The sequence below is a fragment of the Thunnus maccoyii genome, chromosome 12 (assembly GCF_910596095.1).
Source record: "Thunnus maccoyii chromosome 12, fThuMac1.1, whole genome shotgun sequence".
NCBI classification, from domain to species: Eukaryota; Metazoa; Chordata; class Actinopteri; order Scombriformes; family Scombridae; genus Thunnus; species Thunnus maccoyii.
The window spans coordinates 31,446,376-31,471,345 of record NC_056544.1 but is presented as its reverse complement, the minus strand read 5'-3'; the positions used below and the strand labels follow the sequence as shown (position 1 = coordinate 31,471,345).

The following is a 24,970-nucleotide window of genomic DNA, read 5'->3' as shown; positions in this document are numbered from 1 at the left end:
CATATGAGTTTTCCAAATCGGATTAAACAAACTCTCTTCACTGCCTGAACTGAACGTCATCAGTTCATGACATCATCAACGGCCCTAAAATGTCCATATAAGACTTCATGTTCTGCTCCGTTTGTGGGTTTCATTCACAAAAATGTCCCTAAAGTTTAAAAAACACTGCACAGCTTCAAGTCTTTCATTCAGAAACCAGCAGACAAAAACATACATTTATTATCAGTAGCAGAAACAATTAGAAACTAGAAATAACACCTCACGGTTGTTCATTTATAGTACAGACTTAGAAGGAATTAAAAGCTATAATATGTAATTATTCCACATTAAAATGTGTAAAAACAACTAGACCTATGTTATATATGTTGTTGAGTTGTGTTCTTACATTATCCCAAATGTTTCCAACAGTTTTCAAACTCAGAGAAATCTGTAATTTAATCAAAGTAACGGACCGTTTCATTTGGTCGCCTGTCGATGACGTCATACCTCCTCTACCAAAGAGTAAACACGCACCAGATGCATACGGCGGCGCTGTGTTTGTCCGCTACAATGGCGTCTACCAAAGAGTAACTTACACACATACAAGATAATACATCGGCGTTGTGGTTGTTCCACACAAACTGTTATAAATGGACTTTTATTCAGTTTTAAGACACATTTTCATGATAAATTTAGGTGGTTTTTAACTATATCTTTTAGCCGGAAGAAGGATTTTAGTCATTGGACGTCTGGATCTTAAGTTATCAGAGAAATAAACTGGACAAACGTTAGCAGCAGCTCGGCTAACAGCCCCTCCAGGAAGTCCGGTGGTCACCAAACATCGTCGGAGAAACACTGATTTTTTTAGGTGAAACAGCTTTAATTAGTATTTTAACGATTTAACGAGGAGACCTCTGAGGATAATTCGGCTCCTGGTAGAAACCTGCTGAACGTCTGGATCTAAAGTTATCAGAGAAATAAACCGAACAAGTGTTATTTAACAACGAAGACAACAACTCCCATGATCCCTTGCTGCTTCACACCGTCATCACACTCCGTCTTTTGTTATTGTTTTGATTGAGACGCCTAGCGGCTGAAATTACATATTGTGTGTTTAATAAAAAGCTTTTAAGTGTATTTGACCTTTTGGATATAAAATGACATCACTTTATATATTTTATCATATTTAAACTTCAAATTCATTCAGAACGTGTTTCTCTTCTTGTTCGACAGCTCTGAACTAGAGAAAATTCTACAAAAATCAATGAAATGTGTTTAAATCAGTCGTCTGTGCATCTTAAGAACATCAGTCGGTTGTTGCTTCTCTGAGGTTAAACGCCGCCGCTCAGACGTTTCCTACCTTCTCCGCCACCTCTCGGACCGACTGCACGCTGGTGCCGTACAGGTGGTTGTTGTATTGTCCCGCCTCGATGAACTTGTGGTCCTGGATGTCCTTCTCCATCTGCTCTCTGGACACCACGAAGTGATAATCTCTGCCGTCCACCTCGTAGTCCCGCTTCGGTCGGGTCGTATCTGAGAGGAGACCAGAGAGTGTTTCAGAACGTCGGGGATCCGTCTGATCAGAGAATCAATACAAAGGAAACACGCCGCTGTGACTCAGACTCACGTGGGACGCAGGATCCGAATTTGTCGGGGAACTCGGAGATCAGGTCGTCGTTGATCCGATCCTTCATGGGGCCGAGGATGATGACGGGACGGGTGTAGTTCACTGTCAGAGAAGAAGAATCCAGACTCAACTCGTATTTAACAAAACATCTGAACAGAAACACGTCGCTTAGAAACGACGTGAAGCTTCCTGTGTTTCAACACGCTGTACGTTAATATTCTGTCATCTGATCAGAGTCATTGATCAAACACTAAACTAATCCAGGGATGAAGGTGGGATTTATTGATCCTCCTCAAACAGTTTGACTTTCATCAAACATAAAATAACTGATCGAACTGTTCATTTAGACTTCCTGTCTTCTATTATTGATTTTAACTACTGGAATATTTCTGTGCTGCTAACAAATTTAACATGTTTTTTTATTTTATTTTTTATTTTTCATTCATTACACTTCAGATTATTTTATTTATTTTTTATTTTTATTTTTTTTTTATTTTATTTAATTTTATTCATTTATTTTGTGTTAATTTTTAATATATATTAATGTTTATTTATCATTTTAAATATTATTTATTCTCATTTTGTTTTTTAATTAAAATAATGAGTGTTTAATTTCTCTTTTGATGTGATGTTTCAATAATAATAATAATAATAATAATAATAATAATAATAATAATAATAATAATAATAATAATAATAATAATAGATGCACATTACTTCCATTAATATAAAGCTTAAAGTTATATATATATTATATATTTTTTTTAAATAACAGAAAACAACAACACATTGTAGAAAATATTATATTACCATAAAATAAGCAACTTTAAGTTCTTAAGATACAAAAAGAAATATTTATTTCATGTGCAAAAAGTGAACGTTTTGTTCAGCAAAACTTACATGAAGAATCAATCAAGAATTAATGAAGATTATTGGTTAATTAATTCTTTTTGCCTCTTTATGTAACGGAACAGTTAGTTAATATTCTTATTAAAATAATCAAGGACACAATAAACCACAATAAAAGCGACATTTCAGATGTTAACGTCTGGTTATTCTCAGGGTTTTCTTGAACATCGGTGAAGCTGGAATCATGTTAGATCTGCTCCAACGTCTTTCACAACTAAACCAAGAGACGTCAGGTTTCTGCTCTTAATTATCATTTTATTCTTGTTTTTTTAAACGGTTTTTAACTCACATGTCTTGTTATTTGTGTTTGTTTTAACTGTTGTCGTGTGTCTGATGTGTCATTTTGTAGATTATCTGCATAGTTTTTGTGCCTTTAACTTCCACAGTCGCTCAATGAAACGTGATATAAATAAAGTTTTACTTTTGTTTGCTTTGATTGAAAAGATATATGTTAAGTCTTCTAGTTGTGGATTTTATTTCTAAACATGATGATCTGAATCTATTTTATCTGAGTCGAAGTAAATATGTTGAATAAAAAACATCCATCATGTGTAGAAAGTGAAGTCAGTGATCTTTACCTTCCTGCTGAGTGACGGGTTCATACGACAGAACGTATTCCTCCTGCCCACCTGGAAACACACACACACACACACACACACGCACACGCACGCACACGCACGCACACGCACACGCACACACACACACACACACACACACACACACACACACACACACACACACACGGTCAGTGATGAACAGTCAGCAGCACTGACACGAGACCAGAGAGGATGAAGGGATGATGTATGAAGGGATGAAGGATGAAGGGGTGAAGGATGAGAGGGTGAAGGGATGAAGGGATGAAGGATGAAGGGATGAAGGGATGAAGGATGAAGGGGTGAAGGATGAAGGGATGAAGGATGAAGGATGAAGGGATGAGAGGGTGAAGTGAGAGCTGAGGATGTGATGAAGACCTGAAGTTTATCAGCTCTGCTATAATTAACTGAACGAGTTTCTGGTTCCGGTGATGATTTAATGAACTAAATCACGTCTTTATAGAAACGAACTGAAAGACTTTCATCCCGACATTTGTTTTCATAAAGAAACCTGGTTTCTCTCATCAGGCTCAGAGACAAAGGTCCAGTTTACAGCTGGTATTAACATCTGTCTCAGGTGATCCCATCACTAGTGGACAGCAGCTCTAAATACAGGTTTGAGGACGGATTGAGATCCGATCACTCAGACCACATTCGGAGGTGGTCTGGACCACATTGAAGGACGCCTACTCAGCTGACGTCCTCTATTTTCTGACAGACTAGACACAAGATCCTCCGTCCAAAACTGTTCAACTGGTTTGATAAACAAGATAAACAAATTATTTAGTTTTTCATGTGAATTAAAAATGTAATCCACCTCCCGTTTCCCTCTAACCGGTTTCACTCTTCAAACCAACAGTTAGAATAGAAATTAAACCATTAATTTTTCGCTTGTCTGTCTAAAAACATATTTCAGAAGCTAAACGTTGTTAGATAGTTTCCTCTGTCCTGTCAAGTTGATAACGACGGTGTTTAGTTTTGCTGCTGGACATGATGAGATCAGGATTTATCAGGATGCTGCTTTGGACGTGTAGAAGAACATTAATCGATCCTGACCGACGCTGTCGGACATTTAAACAATGAAGTTATGCTGCTGTGTCTGGTGTGTAAATGCACGCTGCGGAGAGATCGCTGCATAACTCAGTCCGGTTAATAACCAACGAGTCTTTGAAAAAGGATCACATGTTAATACCAGGTGTAAACAGGACCAAAGAGAAACAGGATTTCTCCTCATTCGAGTCTTTACAGGCAGTTTTGAAGAATCAGGATAAATAAGACAGTTTAATATTAGCAGCAGTGTGTTTCTGAGCATGTCAGGATACGTCTCTATGTTCTGTGGGGATATTTTATTTCATAAACTTCAAATAATCTATAAAAACCTTTTTACAAAAAAAAAGGATTCACAGATAAACTGTAAATAAACTACAGCAGCTGAATAATCATTTCACATTCTTTAAATATAAATGACGTAAACGTTCTTCTGCTGATCGTTATTTATTATTATTTACTGTTTATAGATTGATTTCATTGGTTTCTGCAGAGAGATAATCAGATGATAATTAGTGGAATACTTCTCATGTTGGGACCTTATAAAAATATTTGAGCTGCTGTGATGAAGTTGAGATTCAGCCAAGAGGACTTTATGTGTGTAATATCTGTATCTATACTGATCAACGCCATCAAAGATTCATCACTGCTGCTTTCATAAAAACATCTCTCCTCTCACAGAGCATCGCTGCAGGTCAGGACACGTCTGGAGTGTTTTTATAGGATGCTCTTACACCTTGTCCTAAAATACGTCACCTTGAGGATTTTTTGGGGCAGTTAAGAGTGATTTCCTGCTCTGAGACGTTTAATACGACCTCTGATGTCTGTCAGGAAGGAAGAAATCAATCTAAAAACTGATCAGCAGGAATGTGAAGAGAGTACACAGGTTGTAGGTTAACGGGCTAAAACGTTAAAGCGCACACACACACACACACGCACACACACGCACGCACGCACGCGCACACGCACACACACACACACACACACACACGCACGCACACACACACACACACACACACACGCACACACACACACACTCATCCAGACTTCATGCAGAAATCAGGAGATTTAACGCAAACAGCTTTAACTGCAGACAGACGTTCATGTTGTCAGGCAGCGTTCAGGGACGACGAGCGTTAGCAGGGACATCAGCTGAGCTGGCGTGTGTGTGTGTGAGGTCATGCTGTTATTGGCCAATCAGCAGTTTGTGCTCATTAATGACATCAGTTAGCAGTTAGCAGTTAGCAGGCTCAGTCACAAAAACAGTTCAGGACTCTGTTCTTCACACGGACAACTGAGTTTACTGGATCTGATTGTTGATGAATCAACACAAATCTGGACTTTTTCTAATTCTGTAAAGGTGCTTCATATGATCTTGAGCTGTTGTCATAGCAACAAGTCCTGTAAAACCGCAGGTTTATTCACGGTGAGCGAGATCACGACCAAGACTTTCTCAAAGCGGAACAAATAAAACATTTTGATGTAAATGTGAAACAATTACTGAAAAATCAAACAATGAATGAAAACATATTATTAGATATTCTAAATAAAATCTGTTCACTTTATAAAAAATAAAGTTTGGGATGTTATAAACTGTTCAAAGTTTCTAATTCTTATCAGACTAACAGCATCAGAAATAACTGTCATTAATTATGACATTTTGTTGGGATCCATTAAAAACATGAAATATTGCATCATACACTGTAAAAAAGTTGCTTTTTTACAGATTTTTACTGTATTTCAAAAATACATAAAAATGTCAATGAAATCACAAAAATATACTGTGAATTTACACGACTACTGTAAAATAACATGAAAAATGTGTAACTTGTTTTACACTGAACATGATCTTAAATTAAGTATATTGATGGAATTATAAACCTGATTATCTGTTTTACGACAGTAGTTTTAAAAAAAAAACTGTAAATCAATTATTTTATTGGTGGTAAATAATTGTATTATATTAAATATAGATTAATAGAATAAATAGAAGATTTTATGTAAAATAATGTAATTAAACCCAATTTATAACAGCAGAGTCATTTTAAACCTGATTGTTTGTATTATAACAGTGTCACTACATTTTATAAGAAATTTAATTGTATTTACAGGTGGAAACATCCTTATTTATTATTAAAAAGCCAAAAAATACAGAAGATTTTATGTAAAATTAGAGCTATAAACTGTGTTTTAATTACAGAAAGTTAATGTATTTTTATGAGATGGTTATTTTATAGTATTTTATTGGCGCCTGAGCTGCTGGAATATTACAATTTTAAGTAATTTAAGTTTAAGTTAAGTATAAATCATATACAGTTGGATCAACTGTAGTTAAATACAATAAATTAAAATGTGATTGATCAGCTTTATGACATATTTGTTGTTATGACGTGTTAAAGAAAAGTTCTTCACAGCAAAATTAAAAAGTAATGAGTGTTGGTTTTGAATCTCTATATTCACAGAGATCAAGTTAACTGGATGATTTAATCTCAATAACATCATGTTAATCTGGATTAGATGAACCATGTCTGAAGAACAGAGTCCCGTCTGCTGCTGCGAGGAGGAAACAGGAGTGTTTGCACCGCCGTGAACCACATTCACACCCGAGCCGAGTGTCAGACTGACTGTTAGTGCGAAAGCTCTCAAGTGTTTCCTGTAAAAAGCAGGCAGCGTCGACGGCAGCGACACACACACTTACGGTAGCTACTTTCACTATCGCTGGCGTTAGAGGTCACGTGTTCTGGAATCACAACAAAACACAGGACAACACCGGGTGAGCCGGGCAGCATTGCTTTCCCATCATGCTTTGCCCAGAAGACTCCAGGTGTTCAAGTCCAACAGCAGAATAATCACAAATATTTCAGTCTGATGATACACGTGGTAAACATGATAAACATGTTTTCAGATGCCTTTACATATTCATCATTATGTCTTATTCTAGTTATCTTGTAACCGTTGTAAATGTTACTGTATTTCCATAAAAACAGGGCTGGGCGATACAGATGAAATCACATCCATGATATCAGAATATTTTGTGATACTGATCAGTTCCTCCAGGATTTTGCAGTTTTTTTTGTGATAATTGCAGCCAAAAATGCTTTATTTTGCAGTGGCTATTCTAAAAAATTGTGCTCTTTTTGCAGTAAAATTGCTTGAATTGAGAAAAATTGCAAGCAAAGGAAAATAATGATTATTTTTAAAAAAAAACTACCACCAATGAAGAGTCATACGTAATGACTTCCTTGGATAAAAAGCTACTAATGTTTTAATGTATTTTCTGAACATGAGAACCATGAGGACTCAAAGTTCTTTAAAAAGAAAATACTGTACTTGAGTTCCATTTACAAGCTTTTATTAAATAAACTTTCAGCTCAACATTGGCAGCAAATATAACTGTTGTGCAAAACATTTGGGAATTGTTTTGCTCGTCTACAGCATCATTTTTGTCAATGATGCGCCTGAATCTTTGCTGAATGCTGCGATGACGTCAGTTACCACCACACCGAACGCCAACGATTGGTCCGAATCACAGGCGGCTGTTGATTTTGGACATTTCATGCAAAAAGTTGCAGTTGCAAAATTGCAGCTTATGCAAATACTGCAGAGATATCTCGAATTTGCGTTAATTCAAAATCGCAGTTTCCTGGAGAGACTGACTGATATCACAACATGCCTCATGTCTGCAAAGTCACATCTAACATTTAAGTTTAATCAAATGCTCCACATTTATCCAAGTAAGTAAAACTAGAGCTGGAATAATTCTGTCAATCTAAAGAAATGAGAATTAACAAAACGTTAAATAATTAATGGTTTAAGTGACTTTTTTTAAAAATAAAAAATGGCCAAAAATTTAGTGGTTCCAGCTTCTCAAATGTGACTATCTTCTAGTTTTTTTTGTCTTCTGTGATTGTAAACTGAATCTCTTTGGGTTTTAGATGAGTGGTCACATAAAACAGACCAAACAATCGATTAATTGATAAAAACAAACAGTAGATTAACTGAAAATGTTTGATTTAAACAACAGAATCATGTGAAATGCTTAACATATTAATATCATTATGACATGATTCCACTAAAAATAGATAACACTGAATCATCGCCCAGCCCTTCACGCAAATATGTGTTATGACTTCAACAATGTTTCTTACAATGCAAACCACAAATAATAAAAACTTTTTAAAAAATGCCCGCAAACTGATTTTTTTGTTCCCAATTCTTCATTTTCTGTAAAGCAAAACAGAATCATTACGCAGAAATCTTACTTTCTAAAACTCTGGTAAAATATCTGTGAATGTAATCTACAAACAAAATTCACTTCAATATAAAGCTTAAAATATAGTTTTATGTTTGTGAACATGAATGCGTTATGTACTTTAATTCTGCAAAACCAAAACATTTAGCTTGAACAAAGGGAGACGTTTGATGGGACAAAAAAAAAAAAAATTGTAAAATTCTTCAAAATCGTTGCCTCAAAAAATTAATACATTTCCATCGGTTGAAGGTCCAAACCTGCTTGATGGTTGCCTAGCAACAAGATGTTGACAGTGACATCACTGCAGTCTGACCAACTGCTTCCTTTAACTTCAGGTTTTACAAAAATTACAGTCAAAAGTCAAGATTTCTTAGTTTAATTATATTTGAAAATTTCTAAATCAATTTCCAGGGAGGCAAAACTAACAGAACAGTTTGATCTCAGTATCAACACGTAATGTAGAATATTTATTCCAAAAAAATGGAAAAATCTCACTGAGTCAAATGTTTTAAAAATCCAACAATTTTCAAAAGTATACGTATGTATAAAGTGTATGTTGAGAATCTTCACCAGCAAATCTTCATATAAACATTTTGTTATAAACGTGATAACTGTAATTCCTGGTCTAGTAAACATTTTAAACAGATTTGGAAGGTATTCGGTGATGGATAAAATCAATTTAAAATCAATAAACCTCATTGTTACTAATTTCTGAACAAAAATCTATCAAAAAAAAAAAAGCATTTCTAGTTGAATCAGTGAGAACGTCAAAGGGAACTGACGTCTGTTATTAAACGTGTAAAACCTCCACAAACTCAGATCCTGTGAGAACTAAAGAAGAAACCTGTGAGCTGTGAGAGTGAAAACAGATGAACGTGTGATGTTTCTATGACAGTGAAGAGAGATGGAGCTCCAGCCCGGAGGATCCTCGATGCTCGGTGACGAGGAAGGAGGAAGGAGGAGGAAGGAGAGAGGAAGAGGAGGGGAAGACCTTCGGCTTTGTGTCCACCAGGAACCAACTTCAGCATCTCTTCAAACTTCAGCCAAACATTTGATAATATAAAAGTATAAAACAAACTCTTTTCATTCTCTTAAAATCTTTTATTGAATTTATCTTTTTATTTTAATTCGCTTAACTATTTTATTCTGGTCACATGATATCAGTTTTATAATCTGTTGTGGTTTGTATTTGTTGCCTTGTAACATGAGTTTTGTGCTCTATAAATAAAACCTTATTTTATTATTATTATAAAAAGAAACTTACAGTTTATTATGGAGAGGCTGACTTTCTATTTGAGACACTGTATATTTTTCTTCATGTTGGTTCCAAACCAACGATGAACTGATCTACTAACCAGTATTTTATTTTACGTCAATGAGTCATGTGACGTGTTCCTGTTGCAGTTCATCTTTGGCAGTGATGCTGAAAAAGGTTCCTGGTGGAGACGAAGGAGGCTGATGGGAGTTTTTTGGGAGCGGGGTGGGGGTTGGGGGGGGTTGGGGGGGTTGGGGGGGGGTTGGATGGGGGTTGGATGGGGGACACTTACTGTGGCCTTTGGATAGCATGTCGTCGCTGTTGTCCTGAAGTCAGCAGAGCCGTGTGAACAACGAGGAGAAAACAACCACAAGAAACACAACGTTACTGAGTTCCAGCGACAGTAAGAGAGTGCAGAGGGAACGCAGCGGGTCAGCAGGGCTGCAGGGCCGCCATTTTGTCTCCAGTGAGGAAGAGGAGGATTTTAGGGAAAGTCTGATCAAATGTTCTGCCGTCGCAACTCAAATGTTTCCTGTTAACTGCGACGGCGAGTGTTTGAACAATATGAACAAAAGGAAGCTTTTTTGGGGGGGATGGGGTATCAGTTTATCTGGGCCCTGTTGCCGTGACAACCATTGCGTTTGCAGCGTGCCGCCACCAGCTGACCTCTCTTCCTGTCGCTGACCAATCACCTCTCAGACAGACAGACCGCCCCACCCCGCCTCCCCACTTTCTCTCTCTCGCGCCGGTACTTACGGTCGACGTCGCTGGTCTCCTGCTCGCTCGCCTCTTTGCTCTTGTAGAACGGAAACTTTCGGGAAAAGAGGTTCTTTTTACGCTTGTCATTGAGGGACTGCTGAGGAGGAAGAGGAGGAGGAGGGGGGGTGATGGAATAAAAAAAATAAAATAAGAGGAGGAAGAAGGGGAGATGTGGGGAGTCTGATGTCGGTTGGCTTTCTGCACCATGACTCCGAGCCACAAACGTTTAATCAGGACGTTTCGATCGTACTCCGACCTTCGTCACGTCAGAATGTTTGTAAAAATGGAAAATTCATCCATATTTATACATCATGAACAATATGCTGACAAGCTCTATGATGACAGGTGAGCCTTCCTGATGGCTTTATATATCTTTCTGTACTACAATATTCCTGATGCATACATCTGAAAATGTTAAAATCTGTAAATGTAACAGGTGTTTAATTTTCTTTAATGTTATTTGATCTAGTTAAATTTTATAGAAAGGGTATTAAGACCCCATTTTGGTGCAAGACTTTAAGGTTTCTTCTCTTTTTTCTAGCTTACTACAATATCAAAGTAGCACAAAAAGTAAGGAAATGTGTGTTTGGTAGATTATTTCTTTGTATACTGTTGGAAAGTCTGTTTATTTCCCTTTTAAATGGCGCCACGTTTGTAAGGAACATGCATTTGTGGGATGTATGCGGGTTGCGCCCATGAAAAATTTGCCAAATCTAAATACTTGATTGAATTATTAATTGCTTGGAGATGTTGGACAGTTAATCACAGCATCATAGAGTTTGTCAGCCTGTTGGTTTGCATGACGTATAAATTATTGGCGTATTTTCTATTTTTTACAAACGTTCTGCTGATGAAGATCCGAGATGGATTGAAATGTTTTCCGGATGAAACTCTTGTGGTTTGGAGTCAGCGTGCAGGCGTCGATGCTGCTTTCTAACAGCCTTGTGATGAGCGTCTAATTATTCTCCTTCAAGCTTTTTGTCTGAGCCTGTGATCAGCTGACTAACAGCATGAACTAAAAGAAACAAAAAACCCAAAAACCAACAGCAACAAAGCTTAAACTAAACACTTTTTTGAGTACATTAAGTCATGTCTGCAGCTCTGAGTATCAAAAACGTTTTAGTGTATAATTTAAAGTTAAATACAGATGCAACAGTTTGACTGATTAGTTTAATTGAAAGTATTTTAGTTTCTGTACTGACACTCTGTTAAAATATGTTAAACTACTTAGAAAAACTTCAGTTATTCTCAAATTATCAGCCTTCTGTAGAAGCTTTTATTAGCAGTAGCAAAGCCAAACGTAATAAAAAAACAAAATAAAAGAGAAGAACTAGCTGCCTTCCAGCATGAAACTGATGTGGAGAGTTTTTCTTTTCCTGTAACTGTGTCGCATCTGTATGTGCACATAAACTGGAGCTAGAAGCTGATCTGAGTGATGAGGTCCTGTTGGTGTTTCAGAGTGAACGCAGCAGAAGTCAGACAGCAGCAGGACGAGGAGGAACTGAACATGCAGACAACATGCAGAGACGAGAGAAGCCGTTCATCTGATCTTCTCTGGTGTCAGAAACTCAGAACCAACAACTCGGGCTGGCAGATACGGCTAAAATATTAAACCTTGTATTTCAAATGTTTTAATTTAGTACAACTGACTGATATCTTTTACTTTTGGCAGCTGATGCATCAGAGGCCTCGGCCCTGCAGCCACTACACAGGGAGAAGAGTTTATAGCTGGACTAAGAACAATAAATGTGATAAATGTACTGAGCATTGTCCGTGTTAAATAAACAATAAATTAAATAGTTTTTTTCCAGGCAAAATGCAGGATTGCTGCTGTGTTTGTGTCACGCTGATACCTCAACACATCAGTCTGATACCTGCTAGCTAGCTAGCGTTAGCTTTCCCGGCAGGTAGAGACAAACTGGAAACTGTTCAGTCGACTCCCAGCGAGTCTATTTCCTCTCATAGTTTAAACCACAGCTTTAGCCTCTTTGCACTGGTTACCAGTTTCTTTTAGAAAACAGTTTAAAATCCTTCTCATGACTTTACATACCAGGCGTCTGAGTACATCACTGAGCTTTTAACTGTCCAGAGACGCCTCTTATATCTGCAGGTTTCTGCATGTTAGCTGCTCCAGAGTCCAGATTACTGAACTGGTTCCTCCAGTTAATATTCAGTCTGCTGACACCGTCTCATCTGTTGTGTTACTGCCAGACTTCATGTTTACTTCTTGTTGTTTTTTTTTACTTTATGGATCATTTTATTTATTTATTTTGTCTTTTTATGTTGTCTCTCTGCACTAGAGAGCATTTTGTGATCCTAGTTTGAAAAGTTCTATTATTATTATTATAATTTAGTGTAACTATTCACTTCACATCTTACAGGACTCAACACATCTACTGTAGCAGATATCGTTCTCATGCACTTTGTAACAACATTTTACACAGCGTGCAAAAACAGCAAGTTAAACTATAATGTCAGAACTTAAACATGATGATTAAACACATCTGAGGAGAAACTTCAGCATCAGTCAGCTGTGCAGGTTCTTACTTTGACCGTCTCGTTATCAAACGAGTCCTAACGAGCTGTGACAAACCTCCATGTTTGTTGTCTTAACGAGCACTTTGACTTTTTTATCTAGTTTTTATTCCATGCTATTTATTATTATTATTATTATGATTATTATGATTATGATTATTATGATTATTATTATGGATTTTAAATCTATTTTATTTTATTATGTTCTCTTTTTTCATTAGTCTCAGATTGTCTACACTCGTTCTGTCTTATTATTGGCTCATCAGTCGTCTGTGAAGCACTTTGAACTACACTAACTTGCAGGAAAGCTGCTGTAAAACCAACGTTTGATTGATCGACTGATCGATTGATTGATCGATTGATTGATTCGACACTGTGGAAGTTACCAGGAACACGTCACACAAGCAGAGATTTGCTGCGTGTGTGGAGCGATGAGTCGGACCCTAAACTGCTGTTCTGTAGTACTCATTGGCAGGAGGCGGAGCTAGTGACATCATTAGATCACATGCTGCAGGAGAGAGGGAGGGGTGAGTGAGGAGGAAGAGGAGGCAGCAGCAGACAGTCAGACATCAATGTCAAGTGTTTCTCTCTGTATGAGGAGGAGGAGGAGGAGGAGGAGGAGGAGGAGGAGGGGATTGAGTTGGGGGGGGAGGAGGAGGAGGGGTCATGCATGTTGTTTTGTTCCCCCCTCCACCAGACTGGTGTGTTAGCGGGGTTGCGCGGGGCGTTTGAGCGACGCGTGTTAAAGCGACACACGGGTTGTTTTTTTTTAAAAAAAGGTGCTGGGGAGGCGCTGCGGTTTGGCTGCTGAGACGTTTGAGCAGTGAAGAAGAAAACGTCTCACAGATCAACAACAACATGCTGTTAACTTGCCAGCTGGTTTTAAACATTAGTCAAACACTCATTAGTAGGTGGAGATCAGGTGGCTGCGGCTCAAACACACAGTTCATTTATCAGTGGTGGAAGAAGTACTCAGACCCTTTACTGCAGTAAAAGTACCAATAATGTACAAATACTCCATTACAAGAAACATACTACTACAGTAAAAGTACATAAGTATTATGAGCTTGATGTAGTTAAAGTATTGCAGTAAAAGTACATAAGTATTATGAGCTTGATGTAGTTAAAGTATTGCAGTAAAAGTAGTGGTTTGGTCCCTCTGACTGATATATTATTATATATGACATCATTAGATTATTAATAGTGAAGCATCAGTGTTAGAGCAGCATGTTACTGTTGTAGCTGCTGGAGGTGGAGCTAGTTTACACTACTTTATATACAGTTAGCTAGTTTAGTCCAGTGGTTCCCAACCTAGGGGTCGGGCCCCTCCAAAGGGTCAGCAGATAAATCTGAGGGGTGGTGAGATGATTAATGGGAGAGGAAAGAAGAAAAAACAAAGTTCTGATACACAAATCTGTTTTCAGTTTTTGGACTTTTTCTCTAATCTTTGATTTTTGCTGAAATATTGGATCATTTGAACATTTATTGAAATGAAAGCATGTGAGAAGTTTAGAGGGAAAAATCACTATTTGGTGGAGCTGTTAACAACTCATAGACATGTGAAATGTGACCCCGACTACACACTGCTTTTTGTAAGACGTCAAAAGACAAAAAGGTTGGAAACCACTGGTTTCATCTTTAACAATGTGTTGTATTTTAAAAGCTTGTTATATTATCCATTGTGTTAAATCTTCATCTGAAAAGTAACTAAAGCTGTCAAATAAATGTAGTGGAGTAGAAAGTACAATATTTCCCTCTGAAATGTAGAAAGTAGCATCACATGGAAATACTCAAGTAAAGTACAAGTACCTCTAAACTGTAGTTAAATACAGAACTTGAGTAAATGTACTTAGTTACTTAGTTTCTTTCCACCACTGGGTTTATAAAACACTGAAGATAATCTATTAATTCTATATTCATGCAGAATAACTCAGTATCATCATTAAAGACGTTGCTGTAAAGTTAAAGGCATTAAAAGTATCTTCTAGATTAAATGTTATTTTCTACTTCTAACATCACTGCTGCTACTTTCTGACGCTACAAGAACAATAAAGAGCTACTTACCCCTCTGTCTCGAGACTTTGAGTTGAACTTCACCGTCTTTAATCTCGCTCTCTCCTTCTTTTCCACCCTGCGGTCAAACAGGACAGAAGGTCAAAAGGTCAGTGAAAGAACAGAGCAGCTGATACAAGTCAGTGACGTTCAGTGAGGTTCATGTTGTCATCTGGTAGAATTACAGACCCTCAAACATCACTTTACATTACATCATCATGTTAGTGATCAAGAACCACATGAACATAGTTTAAGGTGCTCTGATACTGTCCAAACAAATTCTGCTGATTTGTCCGTTTGGTTTTGTTTGTTAAAGCTGAACTGACGTCATTTATCTGACGGTGATCAGCTTCATCAACACTGTGAGAACTTGACGTTCATTTCTATGTAAAAGTCCTGCTTTAATCCGCTCTGCTGATATTCTGCTGCTACGTCATGTGATTATTTTTAGCATCTTTGTCACAAAGATTATTTCAGGATGAATAAAGTATCTCGGACGTATCTGCAGATACATGATTAAGAGTCTAACGAAGCGTTCAGTGCAGATCTTTTCGTTGATGTTTGATAAAACCGTCCAGTCATGTGACCGCGTGTGTGTGTGTGTGTGTGTGTGCGACTGACCGTCTCTTGCTGGGGATCACTCCCACCTCCTCCACCTCTCCCTGGGCCGTCAGCTGTCTGGCCTGCCACCACTCGTCGTCGGAGGCGTTCACCACGTGGAGGATGTCTCCGAACTTAAAGTTGAGTCCCTGACTGGGCAGACCCGAGTCTCTGGTCTTATCGTAGTCAAACAGAGCTCTGCAGGACAAACACGGTCGTTAAAAATACATCGTTAAGTTTTATTTTACCGTCTGGTGAAGATCACAACATTTGAGTTTATATCATTATCAGTTTTTAATCAATAAAATATGTAATGATTCCAGTACGTAATCATTTAAATCATTAAAAAATATATTTTAATTTAATAAACACTTAGTTTGATTACTCATAATTAAATATATAATTCACACGCAGCTCAGTGAACGTTCTCTAATAAATTATTTTGTTATTGTTTTAATGAATCTTTCATTAATTAAATGCATTAATTAAATATTTAGTATAATCATTGAATACATTTTATTCACCCAATTATATAATATATAAAATAAATATGCAATTTTCTAAATAATAAAACCATAATTTGCAGTTTCTTTTCTGTTGGTGAATCATTAACATTAATAAGTTTAATATCAATTTAAAATAATATAAACATTTAAAAATATAAAAGGTGGTTCCTCTGTTGTGGTGCTAATAATAAACGATCATGTGACAGTTCTTATTATCTCTGTACTGACCTGACGTATAGCGATCTCTTCTGGCTGGTCCGCAGAGATCCGGATCCAGAACTGATGCTGCTGTTCATCATCTGCTCTCGCAGGTCGTGAATCTTCGCCTCAAACCGGCTGTACTCTGAACAGGAAACAAACGTTTACACTCAACCATCTGATAAAAGACATTTCAGACTCTCCAGGAAACCGTTTCATCACGATCATTAATGTGAATTCAAGAAATGACTTGAAACTTTTCTGCATGAAACGTGTGAATCAACATCCTGGACGGACTGTAAACGACACACAGGAGCCCTGATGTGACCGCAGGCGTCTCTCTCACCCTCTGGTCTGTAGTGGGCGATGATGGTGACCGTCTGCCCGGCGTTCTTCAGGGCGGCGGCGGCCTGTTCGTGCGTGGCGTTGCGGAGGTCCACCCCGTTCACCTGGAAACAACAACACGCTCATCTGAGCAAACTGGGACCAGTCTGAATGTTTAACTCAACTGGTTTCAGCTTCTCAGACCTGAGACACGTGACTTCATCTGGAAATGACCTTCAGTCAGTCGATCATTTCATCTTTATTCATCTTATAAGTAATTAAGTTTCTTAAAGTTCAGTTATTATTTGTCCAGTTATTTCAGATATTACTGGTTTATTTTGAAGGAATCTTGTAAGTGTGTTTGTCTAATGTCAGAAAAATTACAGATATTGTGTTTGTTTTGCACCTGATAAGGACACAAAGGTTTGTCAGTATTAGTTTCATGTTGTGTGTTTCAGCTGTTAAAGCTGCTTTATCAGCACAGTGACGGTGGTTCTGTTGGTCCTGTTATCATCATCCTGACTCACAGTACAGTTCACTTTATTAGAAAGAAAAGCAGCATTATTTGTGTGTTTTGCAGTAAAAGCTGTATATGTGACTGTATGTGTTGTACATAAATAAATACTGTTGAAATATTTCATTTTAAGTTAAATATGTTTACATATAGCAGTCTGTCATTAAGCTAGAAAGGGTTAAAAAGATGATATTTCATATAAATTGTGATTTATTTTCTGTTAGAGGTTAATAATACATGATTTTAGTTTAGTTCAGTGCAACAGGCCTGTCGTCACAATGTGAAAAGATGGTTATATTTTTATTTTTATGTCCTTTCGTAGCTCTTAGCTCTCGTTCGAGGTGTTTGAACCGTCAGTCTGTTAGAGTCGCTTCTGTCAGACACGAACAAAACAAACATCTCAGATATTTTCTAAAAGATCTTTTTCCTTCATTTTAATGATAAAAAACAAAAAAAACCTCCAACATGTTGATATTAATTCTGACGACACGTCGTGTCAGTTAGTTAATTAACCTTCAGATCAGAGTGTTTGTGGTGACGCGTCTCTACATTGTCTTCATGTTTTTAACGTGTGTTTTCAGCGTTTACACACATATATAAATAAATATAAATAAAGTTAAATTGAATACGTACCGAGACCAGTCTGTCTCCTTTCCTCAGCTCTCCACAGAGGTCCGCTGGTCCTCCGGCGAGGATGAAGGAGATGAAGATCCCCTCGCCGTCCTCGCCGCCTACGATGTTGAAGCCGAGGCCCGTCGCTCCTCTGTGCAGCACCACCTTCCTGGGCTCCCTGTCGGCACGACGACACAGACAGGAGCTGTCAATCATCCTGACGTCATGTGACCTCACACAGCTGACGGTAACAATTACTTTATTTATAATAATAATTTTATTTATAATAACAGAGTTTACAAAGTGCTTTGACGGACAAAAACCAAACAGCAGGACAGAAGTAAGAAAAGTTAGAAGAAGACGACAAAAACACGAAAGATAAAAAGACGACATCACAGAATAATATCCAAATCATTTTTGATGCATTTGTGTTTTTTTATAGTTATTAGTGATGTGAATTTAATTTATAGTGAAGTTTACTGTTTAAAATGTGCTGCTGCAGTTCGAGCTGCATATTCTGGACGTTATTCTTCATTATCTACATTTAAAAACATGTGATTATATTTCTGCCATCGTTATCAAACCTTTCAAACTCTCAAATACAAATCAATAGTATTGATTGTAACTCCTCACCGGGTGACGTCGTCGTCTCCCAGCATGCTCTTGGGTGTCGGGGAGTAGCGTCCCGAGGAAGCTGGCGGAGGGAGGGGCTGACCCAGGAAGTTGGGGGGGCTGATATGGTTCTCCATGTGCTGGGTGAAGGCTGCAAGAGAGACACACACACACACACACACACACACACACACACACACACACATAGAGTCGATCAGTTAAACTCTTCAGTCCAGTAAATCCATCGATGCAGCTTCAACACGCAACACGTATGTGATGAAACCAGGAAGTAAAAAATCTGTCAGTAAAATCGTCTCCTTCCTCCCGACTTACTGACTGAGCAGGTGTGTGTGTGTGTGTGTGTTTCTATCTCTGGTCCTACAGTTTCTCACCAGCTCAGACCCTCCTCCACACTCACCTGTCAGGCTCCTGATTGGACGAGGCCGGGAGCTGCAGCTGCTGCTGGGGGTCGTAAACTAAACCGGCCGGTGAAACGAGTCTGATCACAAAAACTGTTTGTGTGTAATTTGTGTGTAAAAAGCAACAGAACTGTTTGATGTTTGATTTGTTTGTTTTTCAGCTCAGTTCACAGTGAACAGAATGATTCTACTGATAGAAACAAAGAGTGGAAACACCAGAGAGATGCACATCAGCTCCATTTACTCAAAGACAAAAACATAAAGAAAAGGTGAAAGGTGTGCTATAATTAATATTCTGACTTGAAACATTTTCCAAAAAAGTGTTTAATAAATGCTAAAAAGTCACGTCTGTTGTTTCCCCAAATGCTGGAAAAGTGAAGGAGGTTAGCTCCAAAGTTAGCAACAATGGGTTAGCATAACACCCCCCCCGCTCGCGCGCAACTAATCAATTACTTGAAGATTTTGTACGATTTCAGTCGACCAAGATTTTCTTTGGTTGACTACAGCCCTGGAAATAACGACGGTAACGTAGCTGGTTAGATGTCATTCTGCTGTCACTGACTGTATATCATCTCCCTGCACCGATGACGTCAGCTTGTCTCAAAAGTAGAAAAAACTGTTGGAAACCGAGCGTTCAGAGCCGTATGAAGCTCGCAGCATCACTGCTACATACGTTTACCTCGTTATCTGACACTTTAGCCACATTTAATAAGACAGAAAACAATGAACAGCATGTTACGGCCCCTTTAAAACACGTCTGGAGGGAATCTGTGACTGTGTGTAACAGCGGTGGACGGTAAAGCCAATTGATTCTGTTCACGTCTATTATCTGAGAGTGGAGCAGGGGATTATGGGATGGCTCCCTGCAGCTTCGGGTCCATCAGAACCGTTTCACTATTATTCTAATATTTCCTTTCCTTTCTGCGTCTAAGCTGCTGTGATGGAGGCAGAGCGCACTTAACTGAATTATTTCTCATTCATTACCTCTGGCTCAGATCTTTGCTGTCCACTGTGGCGGGACGTCATTATACATATGGCCGCCCCCCCCACACTCCCGCCCCCCCCCCCCAGTGCTGCAGTGATGCTGTGTGGATTAGCCGGACCACACTGACAGCAGCTGAAGCTTGTGATGCAGCTCGCTGATTGGATTTGCTGCTCGTCCTTCACGCGTCTCAACTTCGACATCAGCAGCGGAGCAGGATGATAACTCAGAGGTTAGGAGTGTGTGTGTGTGTGTGTGTGTGTGGGGGGGGGGGGGCGGGGGGGGGGAGCTCGGGGGGTCTTTAGAGAAGAGGGATCTATGACAACATGGCGTCTGAAGGGATCTGATGTCATGCAGTCTTTGGACGGGTGGGATGCTGATGTCGAGTATTCACGTTACAGCGGAAAACAAGAATCTCACGCTGCTCAGTCTGGTTGGTCGGAGGATGACGTGTGTTCTCATCTATGTTTATTCTGTTACATATATTTTGTTCTTACATACTAAACGACATCACACAGTCCCTCCAGAATTTCAGGGAGTTTTTTTTCGTGATTATCGCAGCTAAAAATGTGACCCCTCAGATTTATCTGCTGACCCTTTGGAGGGGCCCGACCCCTAGGTTGGGAACCACTGGACTAAACTAGCTAACTGTATATAAAGTAGTGTAAACTAGCTCCACCTCCAGCAGCTACAACAGTAACATGCTGCTCTAACACTGATGCTTCACTATTAATAATCTAATGATGTCATATATAATAATATATCAGTCAGAGGGACCAAACCACTACTTTTACTGCAATACTTTAACTACATCAAGCTCATAATACTTATGTACTTTTACTGCAATACTTTAACTACATCAAGCTCATAATACTTATGTACTTTTACTGCAATACTTTAACTACATCAAGCTCATAATACTTATGTACTTTTACTGCAATACTTTAACTACATCAAGCTCATAATACTTATGTACTTTTACTGCAATACTTTAACTACATCAAGCTCATAATACTTATGTACTTTTACTGCAATACTTTAACTACATCAAGCTCATAATACTTATGTACTTTTACTGCAATACTTTAACTACATCAAGCTCATAATACTTATGTACTTTTACTGCAATACTTTAACTACATCAAGCTCATAATACTTATGTACTTTTACTGCAATACTTTAACTACATCAAGCTCATAATACTTATGTACTTTTACTGCAATACTTTAACTACATTAAGCTCATAATACTTATGTACTTTTACTGCAATACTTTAACTACATCAAGCTCATAATACTTATGTACTTTTACTGCAATACTTTAACTACATCAAGCTCATAATACTTATGTACTTTTACTGCAATACTTTAACTACATCAAGCTCATAATACTTATGTACTTTTACTGCAATACTTTAACTACATTAAGCTCATAATACTTATGTACTTTTACTGCAATACTTTAACTACATCAAGCTCATAATACTTATGTACTTTTACTGCAATACTTTAACTACATCAAGCTCATAATACTTATGTACTTTTACTGCAATACTTTAACTACATCAAGCTCATAATACTTATGTACTTTTACTGCAATACTTTAACTACATCAAGCTCATAATACTTATGTACTTTTACTGCAATACTTTAACTACATCAAGCTCATAATACTTATGTACTTTTACTGCAATACTTTAACTACATCAAGCTCATAATACTTATGTACTTTTACTGCAATACTTTAACTACATCAAGCTCATAATACTTATGTACTTTTACTGCAATACTTTAACTACATCAAGCTCATAATACTTATGTACTTTTACTGCAATACTTTAACTACATCAAGCTCATAATACTTATGTACTTTTACTGCAATACTTTAACTACATTAAGCTCATAATACTTATGTACTTTTACTGCAATACTTTAACTACATCAAGCTCATAATACTTATGTACTTTTACTGCAATACTTTAACTACATCAAGCTCATAATACTTATGTACTTTTACTGCAATACTTTAACTACATCAAGCTCATAATACTTATGTACTTTTACTGCAATACTTTAACTACATCAAGCTCATAATACTTATGTACTTTTACTGCAATACTTTAACTACATCAAGCTCATAATACTTATGTACTTTTACTGCAATACTTTAACTACATTAAGCTCATAATACTTATGTACTTTTACTGCAATACTTTAACTACATCAAGCTCATAATACTTATGTACTTTTACTGCAATACTTTAACTACATCAAGCTCATAATACTTATGTACTTTTACTGCAATACTTTAACTACATCCAGCTCATAATACTTATGTACTTTTACTGCAATACTTTAACTACATTAAGCTCATAATACTTATGTACTTTTACTGCAATACTTTAACTACATCAAGCTCATAATACTTATGTACTTTTACTGCAATACTTTAACTACATTAAGCTCATAATACTTATGTACTTTTACTGCAATACTTTAACTACATCAAGCTCATAATACTTATGTACTTTTACTGCAATACTTTAACTACATCAAGCTCATAATACTTATGTACTTTTACTGCAATACTTTAACTACATTAAGCTCATAATACTTATGTACTTTTACTGCAATACTTTAACTACATCAAGCTCATAATACTTATGTACTTTTACTGCAATACTTTAACTACATCAAGCTCATAATACTTATGTACTTTTACTGCAATACTTTAACTACATCAAGCTCATAATACTTATGTACTTTTACTGCAATACTTTAACTACATCAAGCTCATAATACTTATGTACTTTTACTGCAATACTTTAACTACATCAAGCTCATAATACTTATGTACTTTTACTGCAATACTTTAACTACATTAAGCTCATAATACTTATGTACTTTTACTGCAATACTTTAACTACATCAAGCTCATAATACTTATGTACTTTTACTGCAATACTTTAACTACATCAAGCTCATAATACTTATGTACTTTTACTGCAATACTTTAACTACATCCAGCTCATAATACTGATACTATATAATGTTGATTTTATTGTGTATTTGTGTTTAGAAGCTGTTTCTTGTTGTCCGTCATCCTCAGATTATCTCTGGTCTGATTGATCCCTTCGGCGATTGATAACCTGATCATTTCCTCTCTCCTGGTGGGACGGTGTCACATGACCTCGTCCCGTCCTGCACTCATCAGTCCAGGACCGTCGTCTCCTCTTCGTCCTTCAGCTTCTTCACATTAAAGGTTCACTGAGGGAGTCGCTGGGAACAAATCCAGAGTTCGTGCTCTGAATGTTTTGTCGTCTTGACTTTGAAACGTGTTGTTTGGCGAATGCCGCTGGGATTGAAACACCCCCCCCCCCCCCCATCATGAGACAGACTGCAGTCCCGCATGAATTCAACACTAATTCAGGGTCAACCAGGACCTTCTAATCTGGTTTGTGTGACGTTATAAGACCACAAAGATCCTCCACAGGCTTTACGTCCTTGTTTGCCTGGAAACAGGAAGAGGTTTTCTCATCTTTCTTTATCTTCTTACATATATTTCATTCTTATAGGCCGTCACACTAAATATTACACTGTTCATGTACATGTAAGCTGTTGTTCATCATCTGTGATGTGAGAACGGCAGATTTCCACAGTGAGAGACATAAAAAGTGTTCGTCCTGGTGCACGGAGCGTCTCTCCTGATTGGCTGCTGACAGCGCCGGACGGTGGCGGAGGAGACGGTAGAGACGCTGGTACGTCTGTTTGAACAGAGTTGAGCGTCCGAGTCGCTCTGTTCTGTTTCCATCACAGTTTACAGCCTGTCACGCTGCGTTAAGGTCTTTGCACACCAAGTCCGTTTTTTCAATCCGTCATCCGACAAAAATCGTTACGCAAAGAAACCTCACACACTGAGTCCGATGAGTTTTATTATTATATCTGTTGCGAAAGTTCCCAATACGAGACAAAATAGAGTCGTCAAGCAGTGAGGATGTTTTTGTGGTTCTCTAAATTCTTGAAAGAAAAAGAAAGAACCACACGCACACACACACACACACACACACACACACACACACACACACACACACACACACACACCTGATCACAGGTGATCAGCCTTTCAACTGGATCAGCAGATATTCAGGGTTCAGCCTCAAAACGCTGCAACATACAGACGAGATGATGATCAATAGTTGTGGGTGTGTAACTTCTCTGCTGGAGCTGATAGTATCAGTGTTTCCAGGCTGTGTTGTTTGCGTGTACGGTGGCTCTGAGCGGTCAAACAACTCTGTAAAGGCTTTTGACGGATGCAAAAAAAACCCGCAGAAAACGTGACATTGTATTTATTTTTTAACGTGTGACAATTTCGGACGAAAAAAACGGACTTGGTGTACAAAGATCTTTACTCTGTGTATCATGACGGGGCTGAAAAAACGGCAGCGAGTCAACCAACAAAATGTGAGCGGACTCACGGAGCTTCTGGACGGATGCGTTCAGAGTGCAGCTCTACTGTGGACGTACGCAGCACCTTTCATTTCACTGAGACCGCTGATCTGAACTTTTGCTGCAGTTCAACTCATCATCCACCGACACACCTGCGTTGGCCGATTAAATACGTCTAAGTGTACATTTTTTTCAGACTTGTTTGTTACATGAACGGTGTATTTCTTCCTGATCATCATGGAGACTGAGATTAAAAACCCTGCAGATGTGATTACTTCCTGGACAGAGTATTAAAAACTTGTGTGCAGCGTTTCTGTGTCTGATAACACATTTATAACATACATTTATTTCTCTAACTGGACTCCCTCAGACCTGATGATGTGGTGCTTTTAATGCTCCTGCAGGGGAAAAATAAGTAAAATCAAGACTCTTGACTCACAGTTGGTGAGGTCGGGCGGGGCGAAGCTGTCGTTCATGAAGACACTGTTGGGTTTTGCCACTTTCAAGTAGACCACGTCAGGAGTGTTTTTCAAGGCAGTGACGGCGTGTTCGTGGCTCACCTCCTCCAGGCAAGCACTGTTCACCTGCACACAGGGAGGAGACACATGATTATCAGCTGATGACGCCTGTTCACAGTCAGAACCACAGTCTTATAGGTTCAGCGGATGCAGACAGAACAGGAAGAAAAAGGAAAACCTGTTGATATAACTGGTTATTCTGACTGTGGAGGGTTCAAGTGTTGGTCGAGAT

At 38.1% G+C, this 24,970-nt stretch overlaps 1 protein-coding gene across 11 annotated transcripts in view; it reads right to left on the bottom strand.

Annotated features, from left to right (window-relative positions):
• LOC121907944 (discs large homolog 1-like protein) overlaps positions 1–24,970 on the bottom strand; it is a 139,508-nt gene that overhangs the window by 5,098 nt on the left and 109,440 nt on the right. For 5 of the 11 annotated variants that reach the window (XM_042427519.1, XM_042427521.1, XM_042427522.1 and 2 more), the window contains 12 exons: positions 24,660–24,804; positions 18,396–18,525; positions 17,784–17,940; positions 16,659–16,761; positions 16,343–16,457; positions 15,630–15,806; positions 15,021–15,087; positions 10,419–10,518; positions 6,854–6,895; positions 3,094–3,144; positions 1,607–1,708; positions 1,340–1,512 (listed from right to left, as the gene is read on the bottom strand). In XM_042427519.1, the coding sequence (XP_042283453.1) occupies positions 1,340–1,512; positions 1,607–1,708; positions 3,094–3,144; positions 6,854–6,895; positions 10,419–10,518; positions 15,021–15,087; positions 15,630–15,806; positions 16,343–16,457; positions 16,659–16,761; positions 17,784–17,940; positions 18,396–18,525; positions 24,660–24,804 (1,362 nt within the window). Of the gene's footprint in view, positions 1–1,339; positions 1,513–1,606; positions 1,709–3,093; positions 3,145–6,853; positions 6,896–9,954; positions 9,989–10,418; positions 10,519–15,020; positions 15,088–15,629; positions 15,807–16,342; positions 16,458–16,658; positions 16,762–17,783; positions 17,941–18,395; positions 18,526–24,659; positions 24,805–24,970 lie in introns of all 11 variants that reach the window. The other 6 variants (XM_042427525.1, XM_042427526.1, XM_042427528.1 and 3 more) reach the window with 3 other exon arrangements.